Here is a 27,806-nt window from a genome sequence, read left to right as displayed (position 1 = left end):
TCCACTGCCCTACCTGTATCAATCATCTTAGTGACCTCCTCGAAAAACTCTATCAAGTTAGTGAGACATGACCTCCCCTTCACAAAACCATGCTGCCTCTCACTAATACGTCCATTTGCTTCCAAATGGGAGTAGATCCTGTCTCGAAGAATTCTCTCCAGTAATTTCCCTACCACTGAAGTAAGGCTCACCGGCCTGTAGTTCCCTGGATTATCCTTGCTACCCTTCTTAAACAGAGGAACAACATTGGCTATTCTCCAGTCCTCCGGGACATCCCCTGAAGACAGTGAGGATCCAAAGATTTCTGTCAAGGCCTCAGCAATTTCCTCTCCAGCCTCCTTCAGTATTCTGGGGTAGATCCCATCAGGCCCTGGGGACTTATCTACCTTAATATTTTTTAAGACACCCAACACCTCGTCTTTTTGGATTTTGGATATCCGACCTCCGCCGATTCGTCACCACACTCGCCACCGGGGCTCTGTAAAGGAGCTTAACCCAACTAATAAACCCTCCCCCGAACCCAAACCTACGCAGCACTTCCCAGAGGTACTCCCATTCTACTCGGTCAAAGTCCTTCTCCGCGTCCATAGCTGCCACTATCTCCGCCTCTCCCTCCACCGATGGCATCATTATCACGTTTAAGAGCCGCCGCACATTGGTGTTTAGTTGCCTACCCTTTACAAATCCCGTCTGGTCCTCGTGGATCACCCCCGGGACACAGTCCTCGATCCTCGTAGCCAGCACTTTTGCCAGCAACTTAGCATTCACGTTGAGGAGCGAGATCGGCCTGTACGATCCACATTGCAGTGGGTCCTTGTCCCGCTTTAGGATCAAAGAAATCGTCGCCTCTGCCATTGTCGGGGACAGGGTCCCTTCCTCCCTTGCCTTATTAAAGGTCCTCACTAGTATCGGGGCCAACAGGTCTACGTACTTCCTGTAGAACTCCACCGGGAACCCGTCCAGTCCTGGGCCCTTCCCTGCCTGCATACTCCCCAAACCCTTGTTCAGCTCCTCCAACCCAATTGGTGCCCCCAAACCAGCCACCTCTTGCTCCTCCACCCTCGGGAATCTCAATTGGTCTAGGAATCGTCTCATCCCCTATTCCCCCACTGGGGGCTGGGATCTGTACAGCTCCTCATAGAAGGCCTTGAATGTCTCGTTTATTTTCGTCGCACTCCGCACCGTGGCTCCCCTTCCATCCTTGACTCCCCCTATTTCATGGGGGTATTTCATCTTACATGGGTAAGATGGGTATAGAGGGTTATGGGCCAAGTGCGGGCAACTGGGACTAGCTTAATGGTAAAAACTGGGCGGCATGGACTGGTTGGGCCGAAGGGCCTGTTTCCATGCTGTAAACCTCCTATGATTCTATATTTCCCTCGCTGCCATCCTCTTACGGAGCTGGTGTGCCAGCATCCGACTCGCCTTCTCCCCATACTCGTAGGTCGCCCCCTGCGCCTTCCTCCACTGTGCCTCCGCCTTCCCCGTGGTCAACAGGTCAAACTCCGTCTGGAGACGTCGTCTTTCCCCAAGTAATCCCTCCTCAGGGGCCTCTGCGTATCTCCTGTCCACTCTTAAAATCTCCCCCACTAACCTCTCCCTTTCCATGCCCTCTATCTTCTCCTTATGACCCCTAATGGAGATTAGCTCTCCCCTGATCACCGCCTTCAGCGCCTCCCATACCACCCCCACCCGCACCTCCCCGTTGTCGTTGGCCTCCAAGTACCTTTCGATGCACCCCTTCTCCTTCCCACACACCACCTCATCTGCCAGCAGTCCCACATCCAGCCGCCACAGCGGGCGTTGGTCCCTCTCCTCTCCCAACTCCAGTTCCACCCAGTGCGGGGCATGATCTGAAACGGCTATGGCCGAATACACCGTTCCCTCCACTTTCGGGATCAGCGTCCTGCCCAGAACAAAAAAATCTATCCGGGAGTAGGCTTTGTGCACGTGGGAGAAAAAAGAAAATTCCCTGGCCTGCGGCCTGGCAAACCTCCACAGGTCCACTCCCCCCATCTGATCCATAAACCCCCTAAGCACCTTGGCCGCCGCCAGGCCTCTTTCCAGTCCTTGATTTGGAGCGGTCCAGTGCTGGGTCCAACACTGTATTGAAATCCCCTCCCATTATCAGGCCTCCTACCTCCAGGTCCGGAATGCGCCCCAACATGCGCTTCATGAATCCGGCATCATCCCAGTTCGGGGCGTATACATTTGCCAATACCACCCACGTCCCCTGCAACTTACCGCTCACCATCACATATCGCCCTCCGTTGTCCACAACGATATTCTTGGCCTCAAACGACACCCGCTTCCCCACCAATATTGCCACTCTATTCTTCGCGTCCAGCCCCGAATGGAATACCTGTCCTACCCATCCCTTTCTTAACCTGACCTGGTCGGCCACCTTCAAATGTGTCTCTTGGAGCATGACCTGGTCTGCCTTCAGTCCCTTTAAGTGCGCAAACACTCGGGCCCTCTTCACCGGCCCATTCAGCCGGATTGGGGGGGCTCCCACCACCCCCCCGCCCGCCGACTAGCCATCTCCTTTTCTAGGCCAGTCCCGTGTCCGCGCCGCCCTCACCCTCCAGTCCCCCAGCCGGGAGACCCCCGCCCCGACCACCTCTTCTGTGTCCCATTCCCCTTCGGCCAGTGCAGCAGCAGCAGCACCACCCCCCCCCCCCCCCCCCCCCCCGGCCCGGTTGAAACCCGCTCTCCTCTCTGCAACCTCCGTGCTCCAGTCCGGGTATATTTGGATCTCCACATTGTCCCACCTGCTGCTCCGCTCCTTCTTGGCCCATTTCAGGACCCTCTTTCTGTCCGTGAAACGGTGAAATCTCACCACCATCGCCCTTGGCGGCTCGTTTGCCTTGGGCCTCCTCGCCAACACCCGGTGTGCCCCATCCAGCTCCAGCGGCCTCGAAGGGGCCTCCGTGCCCATCATCGCCTCGAGCATCGTGCTCGCATATGCCCCGGCATCGGCCCCATCCACTCCTTCAGGGAGACCCAGGATCCGCAGGTTCTTTCTCCTCGACCTGTTCTCCAGGTCTTCGAATCTTCCCGCCCACCTCTTGTGTAGCGCCTCGTGCTCCTCCACTCTCACCGCCAGGCCCAAGAGCTCGTCCTCATTCTCACTGACTCTTTTCTGCACCTCCTGGATCTTTACCTCGTGGGCCTTCCGGGTCATCCCTAATCCTTCAATCGCCGACAAGATAGGCGCCAGCATCTCCTTGCGCAGCTCCTCGAAGCAGCGCTTGATGAACTCCTGCAGCTCCGGCCCGCACTCCGCTTTGTCCCCGGCCGCCGCCATTTTGCTTTTCTTCCCTCGCTTCTCCCGCTGCTCCAGTGCCGCATTTTTGGCCGTTTCACTTCTGGTCCGGTCCATAAAAGTTGAAGGGGGGCCTCGCTCTTCCCTTCCCCACGGGTCGTCTTCAAAAAAATTCCCGTTGGGGCTCCTCTAAAGAGCCTGAAAGTCCGTGATAGCGGGAGCTGCCGAATCGTGCGGCTTAGCTCCGCAAAGCCGCAACCGGAAGTTGCATGTGGCACCATGAGGTGTCTCACGAAAGTGACAGGTTATTTTGTCGGGCATACAGCCCGAGGGGTTTTACATGGGTTCCTGCCCCTCGGTACGCTCCAGTGGGAGGTTTGTGGCTGGCAACCCTTCCCCACTCAGCCTGTCGCAAGTTTTAGTTCTATTTGTCCTCGACTAATATTCATTCAGCGGGAGGTGGGGAAGGCTCCAAGCCAATGATTTTTAAAATTCATTCTTGGGATGTGGGCTTCGCTAGCGAGGCCCAGCATTTATTGCCCGCCCCTAATTGCCCCTTGAGAAGGTGGTTGTGAGCTGACATCTTGTACCGTTGCAGTCCACGTGGTGTAGGTACATCCACAGTGCTGTTAGAGAGGGAGTTCCAAAATTTAGAACCAGTCACAGGAGCAGGAAACCGAACTTGCTGATTTGTCCATCGAATCCCGACAGTGCATAAGGAGGCCATTCGGCCCAGCGTGTCTGTACTGGCCCTCTGAAAGAGCACCCTACTTTTGGGCCCACTCCACCACCCTATCACAGTTATGCATCCTAACATTTGATCACTAAGGGCCAATTTAGAATGGCCAATCCGGCAGCACGACGGCACAATGGTTAGCACTGCTGCCTCACGGCGCCGAGGACCCGGGTTCGATCTCGGCTCTGGGTCACTGTCCGTGTGCACATTCTCCCCGTGTCTGCGTGGGTCTCGCCCCCACAACCCAAAGATGTGCAGGGTAGGTGGATTGGCCCCTCTAAATTGCCCCTTAATTGGAAAAATGAATTGGGTAACCTAAATTTATTTTTAAAAACATTGGCCAATCCACCTAACTACATCTTCAGACACCTCTTGTTTTTTTGGTCACTGGACCAGGGCCATTCTGGGCCGCTTCAACTGATATGAGGTGACTTGGCACAAACCAGATTTTGGATCGGGCCCACCTCCTAGTCAGGAGGCCTCAGTGCCGCATCAGTCTGTGGAACTTGTTTTCTGACTGAGAGTTTCCTCCCTCTTTCCATCAGCTGATTGTTGTCCGCTGACTTTGAGGAAAGAAAAGGATGTTCATTGATCAACAACAACATTTGTATAGCACCTTTCACACAGTCAAATGTCTCAAGGCGCTTATCAAGGGTGTGAAATCAGTAAAGACGTGTTTGACACTGCACCACATGAGGTAGCAGAACGGATCATCGGAAAAGCTTTAAGGAGCGTCTTGAATGAGGAGAGAGAGGTTTGGCGTGTGAATTCCGAAGCTTTGGGCTCTGGCAGCTGAAGGCACGGCTGCCAATGGTGGAGCTTAGAAGAAAAAGAATGAGGCTGGAATTGGAGGAAGTTTGTAGAAAGTTACTGAGTTAATGGGGTAGGGAGAGGGGAGATCATGGAGGGGCTCGCAAACGAGGCTGAGGATTTCAAAACTGGGTGTTGTCAGAACGGAGGCCAGTGTAGGTCAGAGAGCACAAGAGTGTTGGGCAAACAAACTTGGTGTGAGTTCATGTACAGGAAGCAGAGTTTTGGACGAGCAGGGTGGGGTAGGAACCTGAAGGTCAGACATTGAAGTCGGGGCGGCACGGCAGCGCAGTGGTTAGCACTGCTGCCTCATGGCGCCGAGGACTCTGGTTCGATCCCGGCCCCGGGTCACTGTCCGTGTGGAGTTTGCAAATTCTCCCGGTGTCTGTGTGGGTCTCGCCCCCAGAACTCAAAAAGATGTGCAGTGTAGGTGGATTGGCCATGCTAAATCGCCCCTTAATTGGAAAAATGAATTGGATGCTCAAAATTTATAAAACGTAAAGCAGACGGTGAAGTCTAGAGGTGACAGAAGCATGGACAAGGGGTTGCAGCAGCAAATGAGCAGCAGGTTAGTCTGTAGCTGCACGTTAGACTTGCTGATGTTTGTTCCGATGACTTTTTGGGGCAAATTTCACATTTCCACAGTCTCGCCTGCCTCCAGCACTAAACAAATTCTCGATTGTGCCGACTGTTACAGGTATAATGCTCACTCGCACTGCCCAGTACCAGTTACCGTCAAAGGAGGTTCATGTTCCAGCTGTGCCTGCTGGATAGGTGCAGGCAGACTTCAGGTGTTGACAAAGAGTCCCTCCTGTTTTAAAAGGCACGTTTTGTAAATTTGGCACTTTAGGGAAACGTAGCAGGTGCATCAGGAGAGAAGGAGAAATGGATTTTGAGGCTGGCACATCCGATTTGGTTTCTAGTTCCGGAGCAGACTTGTATCAACAAATCCTATTTCAAACGTCTCCCCTTTTGCCCTGAGGGTGGTGACTCCTGCAGGGACACACTCCTCTGGCGTTGGCTGCTCTCAACGCAAGTGGACATTTTTCACATGCGAGCCTAACAGATGAGAGGTTATTTCGAGTGTCTGCAAAAGCACAGCCAAGGTTAATCCGTCCTCAACTGACATCCGCTATATATAATATAATAAATATATATATAGTGCAAGAAGCGCTGGCCAATTTTCTGGGCTGGAGATACTGAGATGCCGCACATGCCCCACTATGCCCAGCTGAGATCGGCAAACTCAATCCGGGTTTGGGGGGGGAGGGGGTCAACCGTGCCACCTACCGACATAATGTAGAATGACTGGCTACCACACCGCACATATTGAATTATTCTAATTTATTTTTTAAGCAATGGGTTTACTTCATAGAATCAATCCCTATTTATTTTCCATCTTCTCCATCCTTTTTTTTTGGAAAGAAAATTATATATTTCCTTTCATGCTTCAGGTCTCCAAGCCCTTCCCTTCAGCGCCCTGTGCTCAGACGTCAATGAATCAAGTGATCATCTTTCTAAATTCTGCCACTTTGCGACCGATAGTAGGCCGAGATTGTTGGTCAGAATGTGGCCCGTTGTTTAATTACATTTTTGCCTCACCTGTAACCCTACAGCGCAGGACGCCTCTAAGGTGGAAATGGGTAGTGAGTAGTGCAAGACCGAATAAACAAGGAAACAATGTCCAGCTGACTCGGCATTTGGCTTTTCTGGCATGCTGGAGGAGGGGAAGACAGGATGACGCGGGAGTTTGCACAGTAAGAGTCCACAAGAGGAATGAGGAGATGCTTGTGCTGAGCTTTGATTTTGCGAAGCTGAAGTTTTAAGAAGGAGCTGAATTTGGAGCTCGGAAGAAAGCAAATGGGTTCTTGCTGTGCGCGGCGTCATGCCGAGGGACCAAACCCTGGGTGTGCAGGGGCAGCTCGATGTGAGCCCTCGGTCCGATCCAGCACCGGCCTTTCACACCTCCTGCGAGCTGTGTCTTGTGCTGAAGTTGCTGTCAGCCACACAGCCCCAGTGAGGTCATGCAGCACGAGACAGGCACAATGATCGCATGGAAAATCTTAATCAATCAACTGCACATTGCACACATTCAGAAACTGGGACAGACAGACTGTACTCACCGTAGCTGTGGTGTTTCCAGGGTGGGAATAGTACTGATGTGATCAGATGAATATAGAAATAGGGTGGTGCCACAAGGATTTACAGGGGAAACAAATCTGCTTCAAACAATGGTTTGTACAAATGTTCTTTTATTTGTTCTTGGGTCAGAATTACTGACCAGGCCAACACTTATTGCCCATCTCTAATTGCCCTTGTGAGCCACCTTGAACCCCTAGAGCCCCTGTGGGGTAGGAGTCATCTGTAGGCCAAACTGGATAAGGATGCCCAATCTCCTTCCCTGAAGGATTCTGTTGAACCAGAAGGGTTTTTGTGACGCTCTGGTATTTGTATGATTATTAATGAGACCATCATTTGACTCCAGATTTATTAATGAATTGAATTTTAATTCAATTGAAAATAATCGGGGGGGGGGTCAAGTTAACATGGTGGCTAGCACTGCTGCATCACAGCGCCAGGGACCCTGGTTCGATTCCAGCCTTGGGTGACTGTGCGGAGTCTGCACGTTCTCCCCGTGTCTGCGTGGGTTTCCTCCGGGTGCTCCGGTTTCCTCCCACAGTCCAAAGATGTGCAGGTTGGGTGGATTGGCCATGATCAATGCACTGGGTTACAGGGATAGGGCGGGAGAGTCGGCCTACATAGAGGAGGGTCAGTGTAGACTTGATGGGCCGAATGGCCTCCTGCACTGTAGGGATTCCATGGAATTTAAGTTCCCCCAACTGCTGTGGTGGAATTTTAACCTGTGTCTCCAGATCATTGGTCCAGACCTCTGAATTTTCAGTTCAGTAATATTACCATTGAGCTCTAGATCAATACGTTATTCTGAACAAATAATCCGGCTTTGTCAGAAATAATATATCTTGAGCCACTTCTTGAACAGATAGCTGAAGATGATTTTCCCTCCGTAGGCCTCTCCATACGGTACAATTAATATTAAGGATCTACTCCTGCACCTCTCTGTTGGCATGACTCTCATTTAGGTATGGTTCCATGGAGTCTCAAAGCCATCAGTGAGGAGAGCCAGTCTTTATGTGTCAGCCTCGACATTGAACGTTACCAAGCTGTTTAATCATGGCAATGTGATGGACAAACCTGATGATCTTGTTCAGTGAGCAGAAAAAGTAGATGTTTCAGCTGGGGTAACCAGACTGCAGGCTCATTGCCCTGGACTATATCTACAATACAAAGAGGATTGAAGTCGCACTTCAGCGATACAAAACCCTGGCTAAAATACAAGAAACGGGCAGTATGGTGGCACAGTGGTTAGCACTGCAGCCTCACTGCGCCGAGATCCCAGGTTCGACCCCGGCTCAGGGTCACTGTCCGTGTGGAGTTTGCACATTCTCCCCGTGTCTGCGTGGGTTTCGCCCCCACAACCCAAACATGTTCAGGGTAGGTGGATTGGCCACGCTAAATTGCCTCTTAATTGGGAAAAAAATGAATTGGGTACTCTAAAAATTGTTTTTTTTAAATACAAGAAACAGGAGCAGGGGTAGACCGTATGGCCTGTTGAGCTTGCTCCGCCATTCAGTCTAGTCACGGCACTGATCTTGAGCTTAAACTCCATTTTCCCGCCCACTTCCCAGATGCCTTAATTCCGTGAGAGACAAAAAGAAAGTGTCCGTCCCAGCCCTTGATTGTATGCAACGAGTGGAACACCAATACCCCTCTTGGGTAGAGAATTCCAATGAATCGCATTCCTCTGAGTGTAGTAATTTCTCCTCATCTCGCATCTGGGGTCACTGTGAGCAGTTCTGGGCACCACACCGTCGAACGGATATATTGGCCTTGGAGGAGGTGCAGTACAGAATTACCAGAATGAGACCTGGACTCCCACGGGTTCCAAAATCACCGAATTGTAGCAGCACTGTTGGAGGTGGAGAGAGTTGAGGGTTGTATTCCCTGGAATTTAAGACGGTTAAGGGGCGACTTGACCATCAAACTTTTCCAAGATATTAAGGGGAGAAAAGAGAAAGAGATAAATTATTTCCGGTGGTCGGAGTCGAGGACTAGGAGGTTATAATTTTTAGACTTTCTCTGTTGTAACGTCCTTTTTTGTCTGAGGGTTGCTGACTACGGTTATCGGCATAATATCACTCGAGGGCACAATGCAGGCTCAAGAAATACCTCCGCTGGAAGAAGGCGTGAGACATGCTCTAGCCATCCAGCCAACTGAGCTACGCAGCTCCATTCAGGAGCGAAATTAGGAAATACTTCTATACTCGCACAAGGTGGTAGAGGTTTGGAACTAACTCTTTTTTGCAAACGGCGATTGGTGGTGTGTCAAGGGTTAACTTAAAAACTGAGATTGAATGATGGACTTTTGTTACTAAAAGGTATCAACGGAACCCCCCCCCCCCCCCCCCCCCCCCCCCCCCCCGGCCGACCACCAACAATAAGGTGTTAATGTCTTTGACATAATCTTTTCATTATATTTCAACTCGCCGCCAGTCCGGAATCTTTTTGACCTGAGTCCAAGGTACGCCCCAGCTAGTGAGCAAGTAATCTCCACTGACATTTCAGTCGAAAAGGAATGTGTGCCTCATTGGAAACACTGTCTCAAAGAGACTTTGAACAGAGGGCCTATCCAACGATAACAATCAATGGCGTTATTCAAAGAAGATCGGGAGTTCTCTCTGCATTCTTCCCTTGACTAGTACCAGAATGGTTCTCATTCATCCCATTTCCGATCTCTCCAAAGTGGCTTCTTGCTTATGTGTTTAACTGTCTTAAGGACATAAGCTATAGGAGCAAGAGAAGGCCATTCGGCCCCTCGAGCCTACTCTGCCATTCAGTTAGATCATGGCTGGTCCGATTGTGGCCTGATTCCACTTTCCTGTCTGTCCCCCCGAACCTTTAATCACTTGTCTAACTTAGCCTGAGATCCATTTAATGACCTAGAGCAATCCTACAGAGATTCTTCCTCAACTACGTCTTAACTGGGAGACCCCTTATCTTTAAATTATGCCCCCTGGTCCTCTATTCCCCCAGGAGTGGAAACGTCCTCTCAGCGTCGACACTGTCGACTAATCCCTCAGAATCTTGTATGTTTCAATAAGATCACCTCCCATTCTTCCTGACTTCCAGTGGGTGTTGGCTCACCCTGCTTAACCTGTCTTCATAAGACATCCCCTTCACCCAGGAACCAGCCAAAGCAAGGATATCGCTCCGAAAGTAAGGACTTACTGTACACAGTACTCTAGGTGCAGCCTCACCGATGCCTTACAACATAATCGCAGTTCAGAGAAAGTCGTCCAATTTGAAGTGCCTTGAGATCCTCTGGTTAGAGGAGTTTGGGTGCTGTATGAATTGAGGTCTTTTTTTGTTTTTGTTCCATATATACATTTCAGAACCTGATCAAGATTCAGCTACTTCAGGCATTACTAGGCACCACAACACATCTATTACCACCAGAGCTTGTGTTACTGTTCAGCTGAAAGATCACGAGCCAAAACGTTAACTCTGTGTTTCTCTCTCCACGCATGCTGTTTTGATCTCAGCAGATTTCCACCATCTGCAGTATTTTGTTTCTGGATTGTCATGATGCTGCTGTACAAATGTTGCTGATTTTCTCCTTGGTTCAATTGCTCTGTTTTATTACCTTTGCTCTCGAGTCGCCAGGTATCCTTATGATACCGCCACGAGGTTCAAACCCGAGTAATGATCAATAACCCAGTACACCGATTAGTAAGATTCAAATCAAAGCACATTTATTATACACCGTAATCGCTACTCATGCACAAATTCTACGTCTAAGCTACTTCTGCAACTAACAGGCCTATACTTAACTTCGGACTGGCCCACCAGGCCAGGGGAACAAATGGCCTTTCGTTCGGGTTCTGAGTCTGCGGGATTCGAAGTTGGTACGGATTGGTAGCTAGGAGCGCCTATCTCGTAGCGAGCGTTGAATTAAGACTTGCGTTGTTCGGGGGTCACTGCACCGGTCACGGTCAATGTTGGTTTGTGTTGCTGGGTAACCCGGGCAGGACGCAGAGGTGAAGAGGAGGAGCTGCTGAAGAGAGCGATTTGAACTTGGGGCTTAACTCTTATAGTCCCCAGGGGCTTCCCACCTTTCGGGGCGGACCCTGTACCTGGTCCCAAGTGATTGGACTTTGTCCCAATCGCTTGGTTCGATTTTCTCCAATACTGGAGCGGTTCCCTGATCGATGGGCGGTTTTGAGGTGCTCGTTCACCTCCTTTGTGTTGGCTCCTGCTGGCGCCGAGGAGTCTGGCTTTGCTTTGTGTGTCCAAAATGCTACTTATTGTTCCCGGGGATTGCTCATCAATATACAGATGGCTGCTACTTTGTTATGCTGATGGCCGCTGGTATCGATGTTGTCTGGCTTTTGCAGAGGTGAATACACAGCAAACCTGCAGCCGCTCGTTTCTGTCTTGGAACATAGAACATAGAAAAATACAGCACAGAACAGGCCCTTCGGCCCACGATGTTGTGCCGAACCTTTGTCCTAGATTAATCATAGATTATCATTGAATTTACAGTGCAGGAGGAGGCCATTCGGCCCATTGAGTCTGCACCGGCTCTTGGAAAGAGCACCCTACCCAAGGTCAACACCTCCACCCAACATTAAGGGCAATTTTGGACACTACGGGCAATTTATCATGGCCAATCCACCTAACCTGCACATCTTTGGACTGTGGGAGGAAACCGGAGCACCCGGAGGAAACCCACGCGCACACGGGGAGAATGTGCAGACTCCGCACAGACAGTGACCCAAGCCGGAATCGAACCTGGGACCCTGGAGCTGTGAAGCAATTGTGCTATCCACAATGCTACCGTGCTGCCCTTAAGAACAAATTAATCTACACTATATCATTCTACCGTAATCCATGTACCTATCCAATAGCTGCTTGAAGGTCCCTAATGTTTCCGACTCAACTACTTCCACAGGCAGTGCATTCCATGCCCCCACTACTCTCTGGGTAAAGAATCTACCTCTGACATCCCCCCTATATCTTCCACCATTCACCTTAAATTTATGTCCCCTTGTCATGCTTTGTTCCACCTGGGGAAAAAGTCTCTGACTGTCTACTCTATCTATTCCCCATTTTAAATCGGGAGTTGGCCAATTTAGGTGGCTACACAAAGACGCCATTCTTCATAATACTCTTGTTGGGGTGAGCATGGGCGGCACGGTAGCACAGTGGTTAGCACTGTTGCTTCACAGCGCCAGGGTCCTAGGTTCGATTCCCTGCTTAGGTCACTGTCTGTGCAGAGTCTGCACGTTCTCCCCGTGTCTGCGTGGGTTTCCTCCCACAAGTCCCGAAGGACGTGCTGTTAGGTGAATTGAACATTCTGAATTCTCCCTCCGTGTACCCGAACAAGTGCTGGAATGTGGCAACTAGGGGATTTTCACAGTAACTTCATTGCAGTGTTAATGTAAGCCTACTTGTGACGCTAAGAAATACCTCCGCTGGAAGAAGGAGTGAACCACGCTCTAGCCATCAGCCAACTGAGCTTAGCAGCTCCATTCACGTTACCATGATTAAACAGCTTGGTAACGTCCAATGTAGAGGCTGACATTATTATTATGTCTCTGTGCGGGGAAGGGATCTCAATTTTTACCCTTCCCTCCAGCATTCACAGGGAAAAAATAATTATGTGTTTAAAACAATAATCCACAATGGGTTCCAAAGAGTCTTGTCAGAGTCGCATTGACTCCGTTACTTTCTCCACAGATGCTGCCAGACCTGCTGAGTTTTTCCGGCATTTTTTTGTTTTTATTTCAGATCCCTGGCATCCGCAGTGTTGAGCTTTTACAACATAATCTTTGTTTCAAGAAACATGCTCAGAGTCAGGCCTTGCGTTGCAGAGCTAATTCTGTGTTCAATTCTCTGCCCCGAGCCTGTCACCGTAGGGTTTCATGTACCCACAAGAGCTGGTCAGTGATGAGCAGGACAGCCCCACGATTGATACACCAGTGTGTCTGTGTGACTGATTGAGGTACTGCTGAGGGGGCTGGGCCCCGATAACAAGAAGTCAATCCCTTCAGCAGAGTGCGGAGGGGTTGGGCGGTGTCACATTCTGAGTAGCAAAAGAAGCAAAGGCGACAGGCAAAACCGGGGTTTTAAATAAAAGCAAAATCCTGCAGAAGCTGGAAATCTAGAATAAAAACAGAAAACACTCGGATAAACTCAGCAGGTCTGGCAGCATCTGGAGAGAGAAACAGGGTTAACGTTTCAAGTCCGTATTACACTTCAGAGCCATTGTTTTAAAATTAGGGGTCACCTTTTCATGAAAGTAGTGAGAATGAGAGAACTCCTAAGGGGTGTGTGACTTTGGAACTCTGCCTCAGAAGGCGGAGTAGGGGGGTCACTGAATATTTTTTTTTAAAAATATATTTATTAAAGTTTTTTAACACAATTTTTCACCCTTACAAACAATAAAGCCCCCCTCGTAACAAAATAGAAAGAAAACGCACATAGCAAGATATATACATGGTAAAACGATATGTTACATAGCTTTGTACCCTGGCTCCCTCCCGTACATGCCAGTTTCCCAAATCTTTCATGTGTTTTCTTGCTCAAACACCCCCTAGGCAAACCCCCCCCCTCACAGGACTCACTGAATATTTTTAAGGCGCAGGTCGATGGATTCGTGTTAGACAAAGGAATCAAAGGTTATTGGGGGTAGATGGGAATATGGAATTCGAAACACGGATCAGCCATGATCTTGATGTATGGCGGAGCAGGCTCGAGGGGCCGAATGGCCTATCTGGATCTCTTATTTCTATGTACGTACAATCAATGAATGGTTAGGATTGGAAATGCACTGCCTGATGGGGTGGTGGATACAATGGTAACCTTCGAGCAAGAATTGAATAAATGCTTACGAGGGAATCTGCAGGAACATGGGGAAAGAGCCAGGAAGTGGAACTAACTGGATTACTCTTTGAACGAGCTGACCCAGCCTTGATGGGCAGAAGAGCCTCCCTCTGTGTTGTACTGCCCTATAATTCTATGGAGGATATTCTCTGGCAGGGAGTATCAGAGTGAAAATCAGAAGTAAATGTGCCTGGCATTGGTGCATGTGGGTGGGTTGGCTGTGTTGCAGTTGGGCTGTGAATTTAAACAATTCCTACTCCACAACTTTGCGTGTTACACACGGAGGAAAATGATTTGCTTTCTCTGCTCGGCCGGTGGCTGAATTTTATGTTGTGATGCAGAAACGTTTGCTGTCTTCCAGCCCAGAATGTGACGGTAGAGGAGATTGTTGCCGCCTACAAGATGGCCTGCCAGAAGCTGAACTGCAAACCGATCAACAAGCTGCTCAAACAGATCCAAGTAAGGCCCAACTTTCAGAACACGGTGGTGGGATTTGTTAAAGTGGTGCGACCGTCAGGCAGGATAACGCACGTTCTGTTGTAGGGGAGTGGGCATTCTTTTATTTTCCCATCTGTCGATTATTTGGCCTGGTTCAACCCAGGATGCCACTCTCCAGGTTCCCCACTTGGGGAGGGGGTGGGGGGAGAGGGTTTAGTGGATGGTCATGAAAGCTAAATGAAATATAGCGCTGGTGAAGGAAGGGACGGGGAGAAACTAGAGCCTTGGGAGGTAACATTCTGTACTCGTTGATTGAATGGTTAGTCCTGGAGTGACCCAGGGCAATAAATCTCCACTGGTACAAAGACTGATGTGGATAGAATCAAGTTTTTAATCAGTTACTTAGGAGGACTGAGGGCGTGTGTGAGACTCGTGCCCCACCCTCCAGTGGCAACGTGCCAGTTGACTTGCTTTCTACCTAATACAGAGACACCCTCTCCACATCTCTGCTTCTCTGGTGAGCTGTGAAACGCAAAGGCTTGATCGAGACACTGCCACTGTATTATGGGTATGGCTAGTGAGTCACTTATAATCTGGTTGGGTGTGAGTCGGGTTGATAAAGTGTGCCAAGCCTTCAGTACCCACCCAAAGTGGCTGCCCGACTTCCTTATGGAGGCAGCAACCTTTTGAGGCATTATCTGAAATTCTCTACCTTATCAGTGTTCAAGCGAGCATGCAGTTGATTACCAGCACGTTATCAGGGACCACCTGGAGTGTTGTTTGCATGTGGTTGCAAGTTTCTGGAGCGCTCTATTGACACAACAACTGTAAATATGGGTTTGTCCCAACTCCAGTGAAGTATTGTGCTTGGCAGGCCTGAATTTAAAGTGACTGATTGCTCTACCCCGAGTCACGGGGTCTAAACTGCAAGATCCCCGACTGTACCCGCCTTGTGCAAACCATCCCTTCCTTCTTCAGTGAATTTTCTTCACAACATTTACCCCTTATTCTCTTGAAGGTCCTGTCTTTGGCTGGCCTCTTGACACTGACCGATAACCAAGTTATGATTGTGTAACCTTTCTTCCCTAAGAAAGTGGTTTGGAGAAATGCAGAGATTTATTGGAGCACAGAACATATCGCCACAGGGAGCGGTTAAGGCCGAAAAAAACGATCAAAAGGGAAGCCAGATCAGTATTTGCAGAAGGGGCAGCTACAGGGATGGGAGATAGCAGGGGATAGCGGGGTTAGTTTTGGACTGGTGTAGCAAAATATCACGTTCTGCAAACGTCAAGTGGTTCTCCCAGAGGTTCAAATGCTCAGCACAACCTGGTATCCGGTATTAGCCATATGGAGCACGCACTGCCCCATGGACTGGACTAAGTCGGTGCAAACATGAGGGCCCCATAACTGGCTTTAAATCTCCAGGCTACTGAGGGAGAAAAAAATCACGATCACTGCTTCTGTTGCCCCTATAGTCTTTCTTGATGTAAAGCCCGAATATGTGTACACTGGGTAGACAGGGTCAGGCATGATTACGATGCCGCTACAGCTAAGTAGACTTCTGCGACTCAGGGCATACTTAAACTTAAAGCATCTACGAAAGCAGAAACGTGGGCTGGTTGGAAGGAGAAATTAAGAACATAAGTGGGATCAGGCCATTCAGCTCCTCGCACTTGCCCCTATTTATGTTCTTGTCATTCATTAAGATCAAGGCGGTTCTGGAATAAATCGGTTTCTAAAGTGTTTCTAAAGTTCTCAATGGCAGCTCGCTCTGTGAGCGGAAGCACCGCCGACATCTTGTTGAACTCCACCACTGAGTAAGATGTGTGCTATAGAATTTACAGTGCAGAAGGAGGCCATTCGGCCCATCGAATCTGCACCAGCCCTTGGACAGAGCACCCCACCTAGGCCCATACCTCCACCTTATCCCCATAACCCCACCTAACCTTTTTTGGACACTAAGTGCAATTTAACATGGCCAATCCACCTAACCTGCACATCTTTGGACTGTGGGAGGAACCTGGAGGAAACCCATGCAGACACGGGAGAACGTGCAGACTCCGCACGGACAGTGTCCCAAGTTGAGAATCGAACTTGGACCCTGGAGCTGTGAAGCAACAGTGCTAACCACTGTGCTACCATGCTGCCCATATCTCGAGCTTTCTCGTCGATCTCCTTATTTCTTCCCTCTTAACCCTCAGAATCTGTGTCTGCCCCTGTCATCGGTTTCCTGTGGAATTTAGGATCTGCTCTGTAAAGGGACACAGTTTACTGTAGCCACTGTAACGGTATGGTGAGACATTCTACCTCTTGCTCCAGCATCCTGCTGATGAGAGTCTGTCAAATTCCTGTCCTCTGACATGACTGCTCACGCTACAGCCAAACCCCGAGTTTCCATCGCACAACTGTGAAATACTCCTTTGTTGAGAGGTGATTATCGGGCTCTCCCTCTCCCTCTCTCTCTCCCTCTCTCTCTCTCTCTCTCTCTCTCTCTCTCTCTGTCTGTCCCTAACCATCACCCTGTTCTATAAAGGAAGTTAACTCTTGAAGGCCATAGTTCTGTGGTGGCTGTCCCAGATGCCTCACCCAAGTATAATAATCTTTATTGTCACAAGTAGGCTTACATTGCAATGAAGTTACTGTGGAAAGCCCCTAGTCACCACATTCCGGCGCCTGTTCAGATACACAGAGGGAGAATTCAGAATGTCAATTCACCTAACAGCACGTCTTTCGGGACTTGTGGGAGGAAACCGGAGCACCCGGAGGAAACCCACGCAGACACGGGAGAGAACGTGCAGACTCCGCACAGACAGTGACCCAAGCCGGGAATCGAACTTGGGACCCTGGCGCTGTGCAGCAACAGTGCTAAGTAGTCATTTTTCACGAGTCACAGCATTGTGGGCAGGCAGCATGGCTGGGGCTATGTTGCTGCCCTCACTCGCCCTTGTACACAACTCTGGTTTATGCCCCTATATAGGGCTTTGGTGGGACCACACCAAGAGTACTGTGCAGTTTTAGCCCCCTTTATTTAAGGAGGGATCCACACCTAGAGTATACAGTTTCGGTCCCCTTATTTAAGTAGGAATATACTTGCAATTGGAGTTCAATGTTCATTTCCAAGATGGAGGGATTTGCCTTCAGAGGAGAGGTTGATCAGGTTGGGTCTGTACTCATTGGAGTTTAGAAGAACGAGAGGTGATCTTATTGAAACGTTAGATGCTGAGAGGATAAGCCCGCTCGTTGGGAAATCGAGAACAAGGGGCATGATTTCAGAATAAGAGTCTCCCATTGAAGACAGACGAGGAGGAATTTCTTCTTTCAGATGGTCGTTGGGTCTTTAGAAATGTCTACCCCAGGGAGCAGTGAAGGAACGTTGAATATATTCAAGGCCGAGTTAGACAGATTGTGGATCCACAAGGGAGGTGAGGCTTGTGGGAGAGACAGAAAAGTGCAGCTAAGGCCACGACCAGATCAGCCGTGATCTTATTGAATGGCAGAGCAGACTCGAGGGGCCGAATGGCCTCCTGCTCCTATTTCTTACGTTCTTACCCCAAGTGCCTCCCGAGTTTATATCATCTAAATAAGCACAAACGTGGGACACAATCAGCAAGTTTGTGATTTTTATGATTTGAAAGCTTCAATCTGGGTCCATTTGAATAGATAACAAAGAAAAAAGTGTGCGTTTTTATCGCGCCTTTCGCAACCTCAGGATATCCGAAAGTGCTTTACAGCCGTTGACACATTTGTGAGATGTAGTTACTGCTGTAAAGTAGGAATCACGGTCGACAATTTGCACCAAGCAAGTCCCCACACAGAGAACTGTGATAATGATCGGATCTTCCGTGTTTTTGATGATGTTGGTTGAGGGATCGATATTGGCCCGGGCATCAGGAGAGCTCCTTTCCTCTGTGAAATAATGGGGTCTTCTACCGTAGCTGTGAGAGTAGATGGGAGCTGGGTTCCACAGTTGATCCAAAAGGCAGCACCTGCAGTACAGCACTCGTCAATCCTTCACTGGAGTGTCAGCCTAGATTTTGTGTCCAGTCTCTGAAGTGGAAGTGAATTAATCCGACTCTGAAGTGAAACACTGCCCACTGAGGCAGGGCCGATCCACCAGTTCATTGCTGTATCGTTTCATGGGAGGTACGTGTCGCTGGCAAGGCCAATAGTTGTTTCCCATTCCTAATTTACCCTTGAGAAGGTGTTGGTGAGCCACTTTCTTGAGACACTGCAGTCCCCGTGGTATAGGGGCTGGTTTAGCACAGTGGGCTAAACGGCTGGTTTGTAATGCAGAACAATGCCAGCCGCGCGGGTTCAATTCCCGTACCAGCCTCCCCGAACAGGTGCCGGAAGGTGGCGACTAGGGGCTTTTCACAGTAACTTCATTGAAGCCTACATGTGACAATAAGCGATTATTATTATTATTATTATTATTATTATTATTATTATTATTATTAGTCGTAGTAGTACACCCACAGTGCTGTTAGGGACGGAGTTCCAGGATTTTGACCCGACGACAGTGAAGGAACCATAGAATTGGAATTCCTGCAGTGTAGAAGGAGGCCATTCAGACCACCAAGTCTGCACCCACCCTCTAAAAGAGCACTGTACTCCGGTCCATTCACACCCCCTCCCAATCCCCATAACCCACCTAACCTACATATCCTTGGACACAAGGGGCAATTTAACATGGCCAAGCCACCTAACCTGCACATCTTTGGACTGTGGGAGGAAACCGGAGCACCCAGAGGAAACCCATGCAGACCCGGGGAGAACGTTCAAACTCCACACAGGCAGTGACCCAAGGCCAGAATTGAACCCGGGTCCCAGGCGCTGTTGAGGCAGCAGTGCTAACCACCGTGCCACCCAACATAGTGGCCGATATATTTCCAAGTCGGTGGTGAGTGGCTTGTAGGAGAACTTGCAGGTGGGGGTGGTGTTTCTGTGTATCTGCTGCCCTTGTCCTTCTAGGTGGTAGAGTCCACGGGTTTGGACGTCGTTGTTGAAAGGAGCGTTGGCGAGTTGCCGAAGTGCATCTTGTAGATGGTACACACTGTGCGTTGGTGATGACCAACTTTCCAAAAGCACATTAATTGGCTGTGAAGTGGTGACACTTTGGAACATATTAAAAGGAAAATAAAAGCCTTTACCTTTCCATGCCTGGGTTCATTTAGTAAACCAGACTGCCATTTTGTGTTGTTTGGTTCTGGTCTGACATTTATACACTGACTTGTACACAGGAGTGTTATTATACTGCTGTCCCACCTCAAAATGCAGTGGAAAAGACATTGCTATAAGCAGTCATGTTAATTAGACCCACCTATTTCTTTTACTTCTATAACATTGCATGACTCTGCCCCATCTCAGTTCATCTGCTGCCACAACCCTCATCTATGCCATTGTTACCTCTAGACTTGGCTATCCCAATGCGCTCCTGTACAACCTTCTGGTATGTCACGCAAATTTGAGCTCACCCAAAACTCTCCTAATCATATCCCAATTCCCAATCACCCTCTTGTGACTGGTCGACCCACATTTACTCCTGGTCTGCTAATGCCTCGATTTAAAAATTCTTACTGCCATGTTTTCAAATCCTTTCTCAACTGTGCCCCTCCCTGATTCTGTAACCTCCTCCACCCAAATGGGATCCCATCCTGACCTCTTGTGCAACCCCAAATATTTGCCCCACTGTTCGGTAGCACAGTGGTTAGCACTGTTGCTTCACAGCACCAGGGTGCTAGGTTCGATTCCCGGTGTAGGTCACTCTGTGCAGAATCTGCACGTTCTCCCAGTGTCTGCGTGGGTTTCCTCCCACAAGTCCCGAAAGACGTGCTTGTTAGGCGAATTGGACATTCTGAATTCTCCCTCCGTATACCTGAACAGTGGGGTTACAGGGATGGGGTGGAGGTGTGGGCTTAAGTGGCCATGCTCTTTCCAAGGGCCGGTGTAGACTCGATGAGCCAAATGGCCTCCTGTACTGTAAATTCTATGAACAGGCGCCGGAGTGTGGCGGCTAACAAATTTTTACAGTAATATTGCAGTGTTAATGTAAAGCCTACTTGTGACAATAATAAAGATAAAGATTATTATTGGAAGCCATGCCTTCAGTAACTCTAATCTTTGGGATCCTGCTCTTGAACGCTCTGTCTCTCCAACTCTATCTCCTCTTTTAATTAAGTCTTCATTCAAACCTACTTCTATCAGATTTTGTGTGATAATGCTCTTGCGAATCCCTTTACGGGTGTATTATATTAAAAGTTCTGTATAAGTGTAACTTGTTGGTTTTATAGTAATTATTGGTAATATTTCCTGTTATATAGGAGTTTAAGGAACTGTCACAGAGGTTGGACTGCTTGGATCTAAAAGGTAAGGCTGATGGTCTATTGCAAACTCTGGAATGATAGTGATGGGGAAATGTCCATGACAATAATACTTGGAGATGCAGTAGCCGCAGTAGCATTCTGAGATGGGGGTCTATGGAGAACGTTCTTTAAATAATTGACAGCACACAGGTTATTTACAAAGCTTGGCTGCTTATATCTGGTAGTTTATAGTTTCAATGTTGCATTGATATGTGCTCCTTTCTGATAGTAGCACCTCACCATTCTGTTTCAGAAAGATCAATAAGTGATTTAAACTCTGCAAGTGTTGGAATAGACCAGGCGATTGTTCTATTCCTAGTGAGTAGTGAGCCTCTGGAATGAGTTACCAGCTGGTACGGTGGGTGCTGACTCTGCCTTCAAGGGGGAGCTGAGTCCAGTTACCTGGTTCTTGACTGGGGAAGAGATTGCATAGCGAAGGAGTTTTCTGGATTATGCGTTGATTCTTTTAAATTTATTTATGGGATGTGGGCGTTGCTGGTTTGGCCAGCATATATTGCCCATCCCGAGTTGCCCTTCCAAGCTGCCGCCTTGAACCGCTGCAGTCCCTGATTTGTAGGTACACCCACAGTGCTGTTAGGGAGGGAGTTGCAGGATTTTGACCCAGCGACAGTGAAGGAATGGTCGATATATTTTCAAGTCAGGGTGGTGAGTGACTTGGAGGGGAACCTCCAGGTGGTGGGGCTCCCAGGAGTTTGCTGCTCTCGTCCTTCTAGATGGTAGCGGTGGTGGGTTTGGAAGGTGCTGCCTGGATTGCCAGAGAGGAATTTTCCAGAGTATTCATCTCCTAATCGACCTGGGTTCATTTCTCTGTTTTGCTTGCCTCACACAGGCGTCATGCACTTGCCATCATGAGGGGAGAGGCAAACCTGTTGGGCATGCTGCCCTCTTCCTGCCTTCATTCTAGATGTTAGTTTCCTTGTGAGCGAACCCAGGTAGCCAATGGCAATCAGCTGTTTGCCTATAGGAAGTATCAAGAGCTGAGTCCAACCCTGAAACCACCACTTCTACACACCACCACCACCCCTACATTCGCACAGTGCTTTCCAGCAGGCTAATTGATAAGTAACACAGTGGTGCAGTGGTTAGCACTGCTGCCTCACAACTCCAGGGACCCAGGTTCAATTCCCCCCTCGGTTGACTGTGTGGAGTTTGCACTTTCTCCCCCGTGTCTGCGTGGGTTTCCTCTGTGTGCTCCGGTTTCCTCCCACAGTCCAAAGATGTGCAGGTTAGGTAGTTTGGCCATGCTAAGTTTCCCCTTAGTGTCCAAAGATGTGCAGGCTAGGATTACAGGGTAGAGCAGGGCAGAGTGGGCCTTGGATGTGTGCTCTTTCAGAGGGTCGGTACAGACTCAATGGGCCAATTGGCCTCCTGCACTGTAGGGATTCTATGTTTCTAATCAGATCAGAAACCCTGACTTTTTCCCACCTTCCCTAGCCCACTACTCGCTGAGCCGCAGGTCCCAGCTGGAATCTGAACTCCTCACAGGCAGGAACTCCGCTTGGGGCCACAGGTGTATCTGGCTTATTACCAAACTGGTTGATGCCCGCAGAGACACTGAAAGGAATCGTTTGCTTTGTTTCTGGTATTGCTTACAAAGTCCGTTTTGATTTTTTTTGTTGTAAATTTAGAGTGCCCAATTCTTTTTTTCCAATTAAGAGGCAATTAAGCGTGGCTAATTCACCCCACTGCACATCTTTGGGTTGTGGGGGTGAGACCCACGCAGACACGGGGAGAATGTGCAAACTCCACACGGACGGTGAGGCCATTTAGACCATCAATCCTTTGGCTGACCTAACTTCAGGAACCCACCCCATAACCCTTCTTAATACCATTGGCGAATAAAAATCTATGAATCTTGGATTCAAATTAACAATTGATCTCCCACCAATGCACAGCCGGGGCAGCAAATGAAAACTGTCTCACGTATTTTTCTCAAAACTGTGGTACCTAAACCTGTTACAGATTAGATTTAATCAGGTGGATGGTTCAACAGAAAAAGAGCAAGCTGTATCAGTTTACTAAACCCTTCAGATTATTAAAGGGGTGCTTTTTTCCTTCCAGGTGAGAAACTAGACTACAAAGCTTCTGAGGCCTTGGAAGAGGTTTTCAAGCGTGTCCAGTTTAAATTGGTGGATTTGGAGGCGACCAGCCTGGATGAAGACGTGAGCTGTTTAAATATTTTTACATAATATATATATATATATTTGACATTTTGAATTTGCACTTTCCTGTCATCTTCCCAGATGTATTATTCATGGGTGCCATGGGTTACGCTGCATGTCTGAGGTCAGGTTTCAACTGAGTTCCACATTTGAATTGGTTCCAATTTAAGCAACACGTATCTTAGTATTATTGTTTATGCCAGAGCCAGTTTGGATGGATCCCCGCCTCGTCAGCTGGCACATAGATGAAAATGCTCTCTTCCTGCTTCTAAATACTGTGACTCCCTTGTACTCCCCACTTGGAGATTCCAGCTGAATAGTGACGCAATGGATAGTATCTGGTTCTTGGCTGTGTTGGCCCAGACACCACGCACAAAAGAACGAATTGTCCAGCTAATTGCAACCGCGATGCTTTTGATCCCCAAAGTGGCAGTGAGCAAGACCAGAGGAGGTGGACTGACCTGTGTGGCCCAGCTGGCTCACAGTGTCAGGGACCTGGGTTCAATTTCGACCTCGGGTGACTGTCTATGTGGAGTTTGCACGTTCTCCCTGTGTCGGCGTGGGTTTCCTCCGGGTGCTCCGCTTTCCTCCAACAGTCCAAAGATGTGCAGATTAGGTGGATTAGCCATGCTAAAATTGTCCCCTTAGTGTCCAACAGTATGCAGGTTAGGTGGGGTTGTGGGGTAGGGTGGGGGTGTATACCTGGGTAGGGTGCTCTTTCAGAAGGTAGGTGCGGAATTGATGGGCCGAATGGCTTCCTTCTGCACTGTAGGGATTATATTGAATAAGATCAGCAGCTCAAGAAAGAGAAAAGTTGATGCTTTTGGTCCAATCCTTCATCAGATCCATATCCTCTATGTTAGTGAGTATATTCTCACGCTCATTCTCACGTTCTCTCATACAGCCGAGGCTGCTTATAATATTCGTAAACATTACCCCAACAATGTAAAGCGAGCATCTCAATATTTCCATATCCGAGTACGGCTGAAGAAAGACGCATGTGGCCGAAGCTTTTCATTTTGCACCCATGAGAACAAACACAAGAGTACCAAATTTCAAAGGGGACAACAATTTATACCGCGTGAAGAACGGGTACTGATTGGTTGGCAAGTTGACTCTGATTGGTAGAGGCATTGCCATGGAGAATGCACCAAGTTTTTATTTAATTCGATAAACGTATAATGCCTGGCCATGTTCCATTTGTCTGCAGGGGACAGGTCTGTATGAATATATGTCGCTTCAGAGCCTCACAGAGAAGATTTTATTTGGTCAAAAGTTATACAAACTGGCCAAACAGTGTTCACTGACTGTTTTGTTTCCACAGGGTGCGTCCGCGTTGTTTGATATGATAGAATATTACGAGTCAGCCACGCAGCTCAACATCTCATTTAACAAACACATTGGGACTCGAGGTTGGCAGGCGGCAGCTCACATGATGAGAAAGGTACACATTTGGATCCTTATTGCAACCTATGACTTGTGGGGTGTTTTCGATGTTGCTGTTTGCTGTGTTCATTCAATCCCCTCACCTTCATGTTGGGAGAGGCTGTGCCACCCGCAAGAAATAGAAGCAGGAATAGGCCAAGCGACTTGTCGAGTCTGCTCCGCTGTCCTGCACGATTGTTCTGATATTTGCCTTCAAAGCCAGGTCCCTGACACAGGGGCTGTTTAGCACAGGGCTAAATCGCTGGCTTTGAAAGCAGACCAAGGCAGGCCAGCAGCACGGTTCAATTCCCGTTCTAGCCTCCCCGAACAGGCGTCGGAATGTGGCGACTAGGGGCTTTTCACTAACTTAATTTGAAGCCTACTTGTGACAATAAGCGATTTTCATTTTTCAACCCCACTCTCCTTCCCGCTCCTCATAGAATCATAGAATTTACAGTGCAGAAGGAGGCCATTCGACCCATCGAGTCTGCACCGGCCCTTGGAAAGAGCACACTACTTAAGCCCACCTTATCCCGTAACCCAGTAACTCCACCAACCTTTTTTGGATACTAAGGGCAATTTAGCATGGCCAATCCACCTAACCTGCACATCTTTGGACTGTGGGAAGAAACCGGAGCACCCGGAGGAAACCCACGCATACATGGGGCGAACATGCAGACTCCGCACAGACAGTGACCCAAGCCGGGAATCGAACCTGGGATCCTGGAGCTGTGACGCAACTGTGCTAACCACTGTACTACCGTGCTGCATCCTTGACTCCCTCGGAGACTAGAAATCTTGTCCCTTAAATCTACTCAATGACTGAGCGCCCACAACCCTTTGGGGTGCAGAATTCCCTTTGAGCCAAGTAATTTCTCCTCATCTCAGTCCTGAATGATGGGCCCCGTTTAGATTTCCTGGACCAGCAGGAACAATCTCTGTACCGACCCCGATCGAGCCCATTCAGAATCTTGTATGTTTCAATGTGCATCAGGGCTCATTCTTCTAAACCCTCAGCACGCTCATTTTCAGGGACCTCGTGGATATTGCCGTCACCTGATGTAGCACAAAACCAGATGTCCTTGATATTTTTGTAAACTCATGCTTGGGGCGTTGCGAGTGTCACTGGCAAGGCCGGTATTTATTGTTCATCCCTAATTAATCTCGAAACGATTGTGGTGAGCTGCCTCCTTGAACTGCTGAACCGCTGCAATCCGTGTGGTGTAGGGTATACCCACAGTGCTTTTTCTCTGTAATGGTTTGATACAAGTGAGTGCCTTGGTGGGGCAATTTATGGAATGTAAGTCCTCCCCATCCCCAGAATTATTCCAACCGGAGGTGAAACCTTCCTTAATTTCTATTCCCATCATTCTGCCTCCGCTGACCGTACTTGAAGCTACTCACTGAACCAGAAAAGTTTCCACTTTGGTCATCCATTCTGCAGTGCGCAATGAATCCAAACGAGAATGCTGTACAGAGACTGCAGGCAAAGGTCGTTCAACTGTTCACCTGCTGAGTCACGTTCAAATCAGGCAGTGGGAGAACAGTATTTGGGACCTTGGCCTTAAATTAAACCATTGAGTGCATCCCAATGACTTGGCTGACAACTAAATAAGATGTCCACTATAGTACTGAGCTATACAGGGCATTTGGTGGATGATTTAACCGGGGAGTGAATTGAAAGTCATTTAACAAAGAACAAAGTTCTCCTTCAACTGTTTGTGTACAGGAGTAGCTGTTCTATTATTCTGTAACTGAGCGTTTGCAGTGGCTCTTGCATTGCGTGAATGTGCCCATGCATCCTTGATGTAAACCGTCCTCTTAACCCCCCCCCACCCCTTTCCTGGTTTGTTGCAGACCAGCTGCCTGCAGTACCTGGATGCAAGGAACACACCTCTGCTCGATCACTCTGCACCCTTTGTAGCCCGCGCTTTAAGGATCAGCAGCAGCCTGGTGGTACTGCACCTGGAAAATGCCAGCCTATCTGGACGACCGCTCATGCTCTTGGGTAAGACATTTGCACATGAAGGCGGAGGCAGTCTCGATCTCCTGGGTTTTACAGTCATAATGGCACAGAAGCACTCCATTCAGCCCAGCCCAGGCTGGCTGTGTGTGGAGCTATCCAGTCAGTTCCATTCTCTCTTGCTCTCTCTCTTGCTCTCTCTCCCGCTCTCGCTCTCTCTCTCTCTCTCTGTCATTCTTTCTCTCTCCCTCTCTCTGTCATTCTCTCTCTCGCTCTCTCTGTCATTCTCTCTCTCTCTCGCTCTCTCTGTCATTCTCTCGCTCTCTCTGTCATTCTCTCTTTCTCTCTGTCATTCTCTCTCTCTCTGTCATTCCCACTCTGTCATTCTCTCTCTCCCTCTCTCTTTCTCTCTCTCTCTCTTGCTCTCCCTCTCTCTTGCTCTCCCTCTCTCTTGCTCTCTCGCTCGCTCTCTCTCACTCTCGCACGCTCGCTCTCTCTCTCTCTCGCTCTCTCTATCTCTCTCTCTATCTCCCACTCACTCACTCTCTCTCTCTCTCCCCCGCCCCCCACCAAAGGCATCAATTTTATTTTTCTGAAGTGCCCATCCAATTGCCTATTGAAATTATTGATCATCTCCACTTCCACCTCCCTCAAAGGCATAGAGTTCAAGGTCATTCCCCCTCGCTGCATTAAAACCACTTGCCTCACGTTCCTCTCTTGCATCCATAGAATCCCTGCAGTGCAGAAGGAGGCCATTCGGCCCATCGAATTTGCACCAACCCTCTGAAAGAGCACTCTTAACTGGACCATTTCCTCACCCTTTCCTCGTAATCCCATCTAACCTGCACATCTGTGGACTGTGGGGGGGAAACCGGAGCACCCGGAGGAAACCCACGCAGATACAGGGAGAACATGCAGACTCCGCACAGACAGTTGCCCAAGGCCAGAATTGAACCCAGGCCCCTGGTGCTGTGAGGAAGCAATGCTAACCACTTACCACCCTTAGCCAAAACCTTAAATCTGTGTCCCCTATTCCTTATACCACCAGCTAAAGTTTTAATGAACTAAATATCATAGGTTTGTACCTATGTAATGTAAAACACCTCAAAGTACTTCTTATGCAAATAATTCTTAAAACTTCAGTGAATACTGTTAATACAAAAGCTATTAGGAGCTCAGGAAGCCCCCCCCCCCCCCCCACTAATGAGATGAATAAGCAACTTTTAATCAATGATTGCGGGAAGAATGTCAGTTAGCACAAAAGGAGAACTCCCTATTCTTTCTTGTGTAGTGCCATGGATTCTTTAGTATCCACTGGTCAGCGATCTCCCCCCAAGGACAGCACCTTTGACAGTGCAGCACTCTCGCAGTCTTGAGCTGGAGTGCCAGCCTACATCATGTGCTCGGTTGGACAGGGACTGAAACGCCTCGCCTTGATCTCGTAGGTGAAGTGATTCCGAGACTGACTGAGCATCAGTGGAGGTACAGTTGCCAGCTGCAGAGGGCTAAAAGAAGTGGCTACTGTCGTTCTGAGGCCCAGCTCACTCCTTGGTTTCAGCTGGGCAATAGCACGGCTGCGAACTGAATCCTGTGCCCCTCAGTGAGGGAGAGAATAAAGCCATTTGATGCCCTTTCACTTCTCATAGGATTTAGGTTTCCT

At 48.9% G+C, this 27,806-nt stretch overlaps 1 protein-coding gene across 1 annotated transcript in view; it reads left to right on the top strand.

Annotated features, from left to right (window-relative positions):
- The window catches only part of ppp1r37 (protein phosphatase 1, regulatory subunit 37), a 65,723-nt gene that overhangs the window by 14,569 nt on the left and 23,348 nt on the right, over positions 1-27,806 (top strand). Inside the window, exons 2-6 of the mRNA XM_072490063.1 lie at positions 14,137-14,234; positions 20,534-20,579; positions 22,658-22,758; positions 24,083-24,202; positions 26,041-26,191. Of these exons, the coding sequence (XP_072346164.1) occupies positions 14,137-14,234; positions 20,534-20,579; positions 22,658-22,758; positions 24,083-24,202; positions 26,041-26,191 (516 nt within the window). The remainder of the gene's footprint in view (positions 1-14,136; positions 14,235-20,533; positions 20,580-22,657; positions 22,759-24,082; positions 24,203-26,040; positions 26,192-27,806) is intronic.

The sequence above is a fragment of the Scyliorhinus torazame genome, chromosome 25 (assembly GCF_047496885.1).
Source record: "Scyliorhinus torazame isolate Kashiwa2021f chromosome 25, sScyTor2.1, whole genome shotgun sequence".
NCBI lineage: Eukaryota > Metazoa > Chordata > Chondrichthyes > Carcharhiniformes > Scyliorhinidae > Scyliorhinus > Scyliorhinus torazame.
The sequence above is the reverse complement of the archived record's forward strand: the minus strand, read 5'-3'. Positions and strand labels throughout refer to the sequence as shown.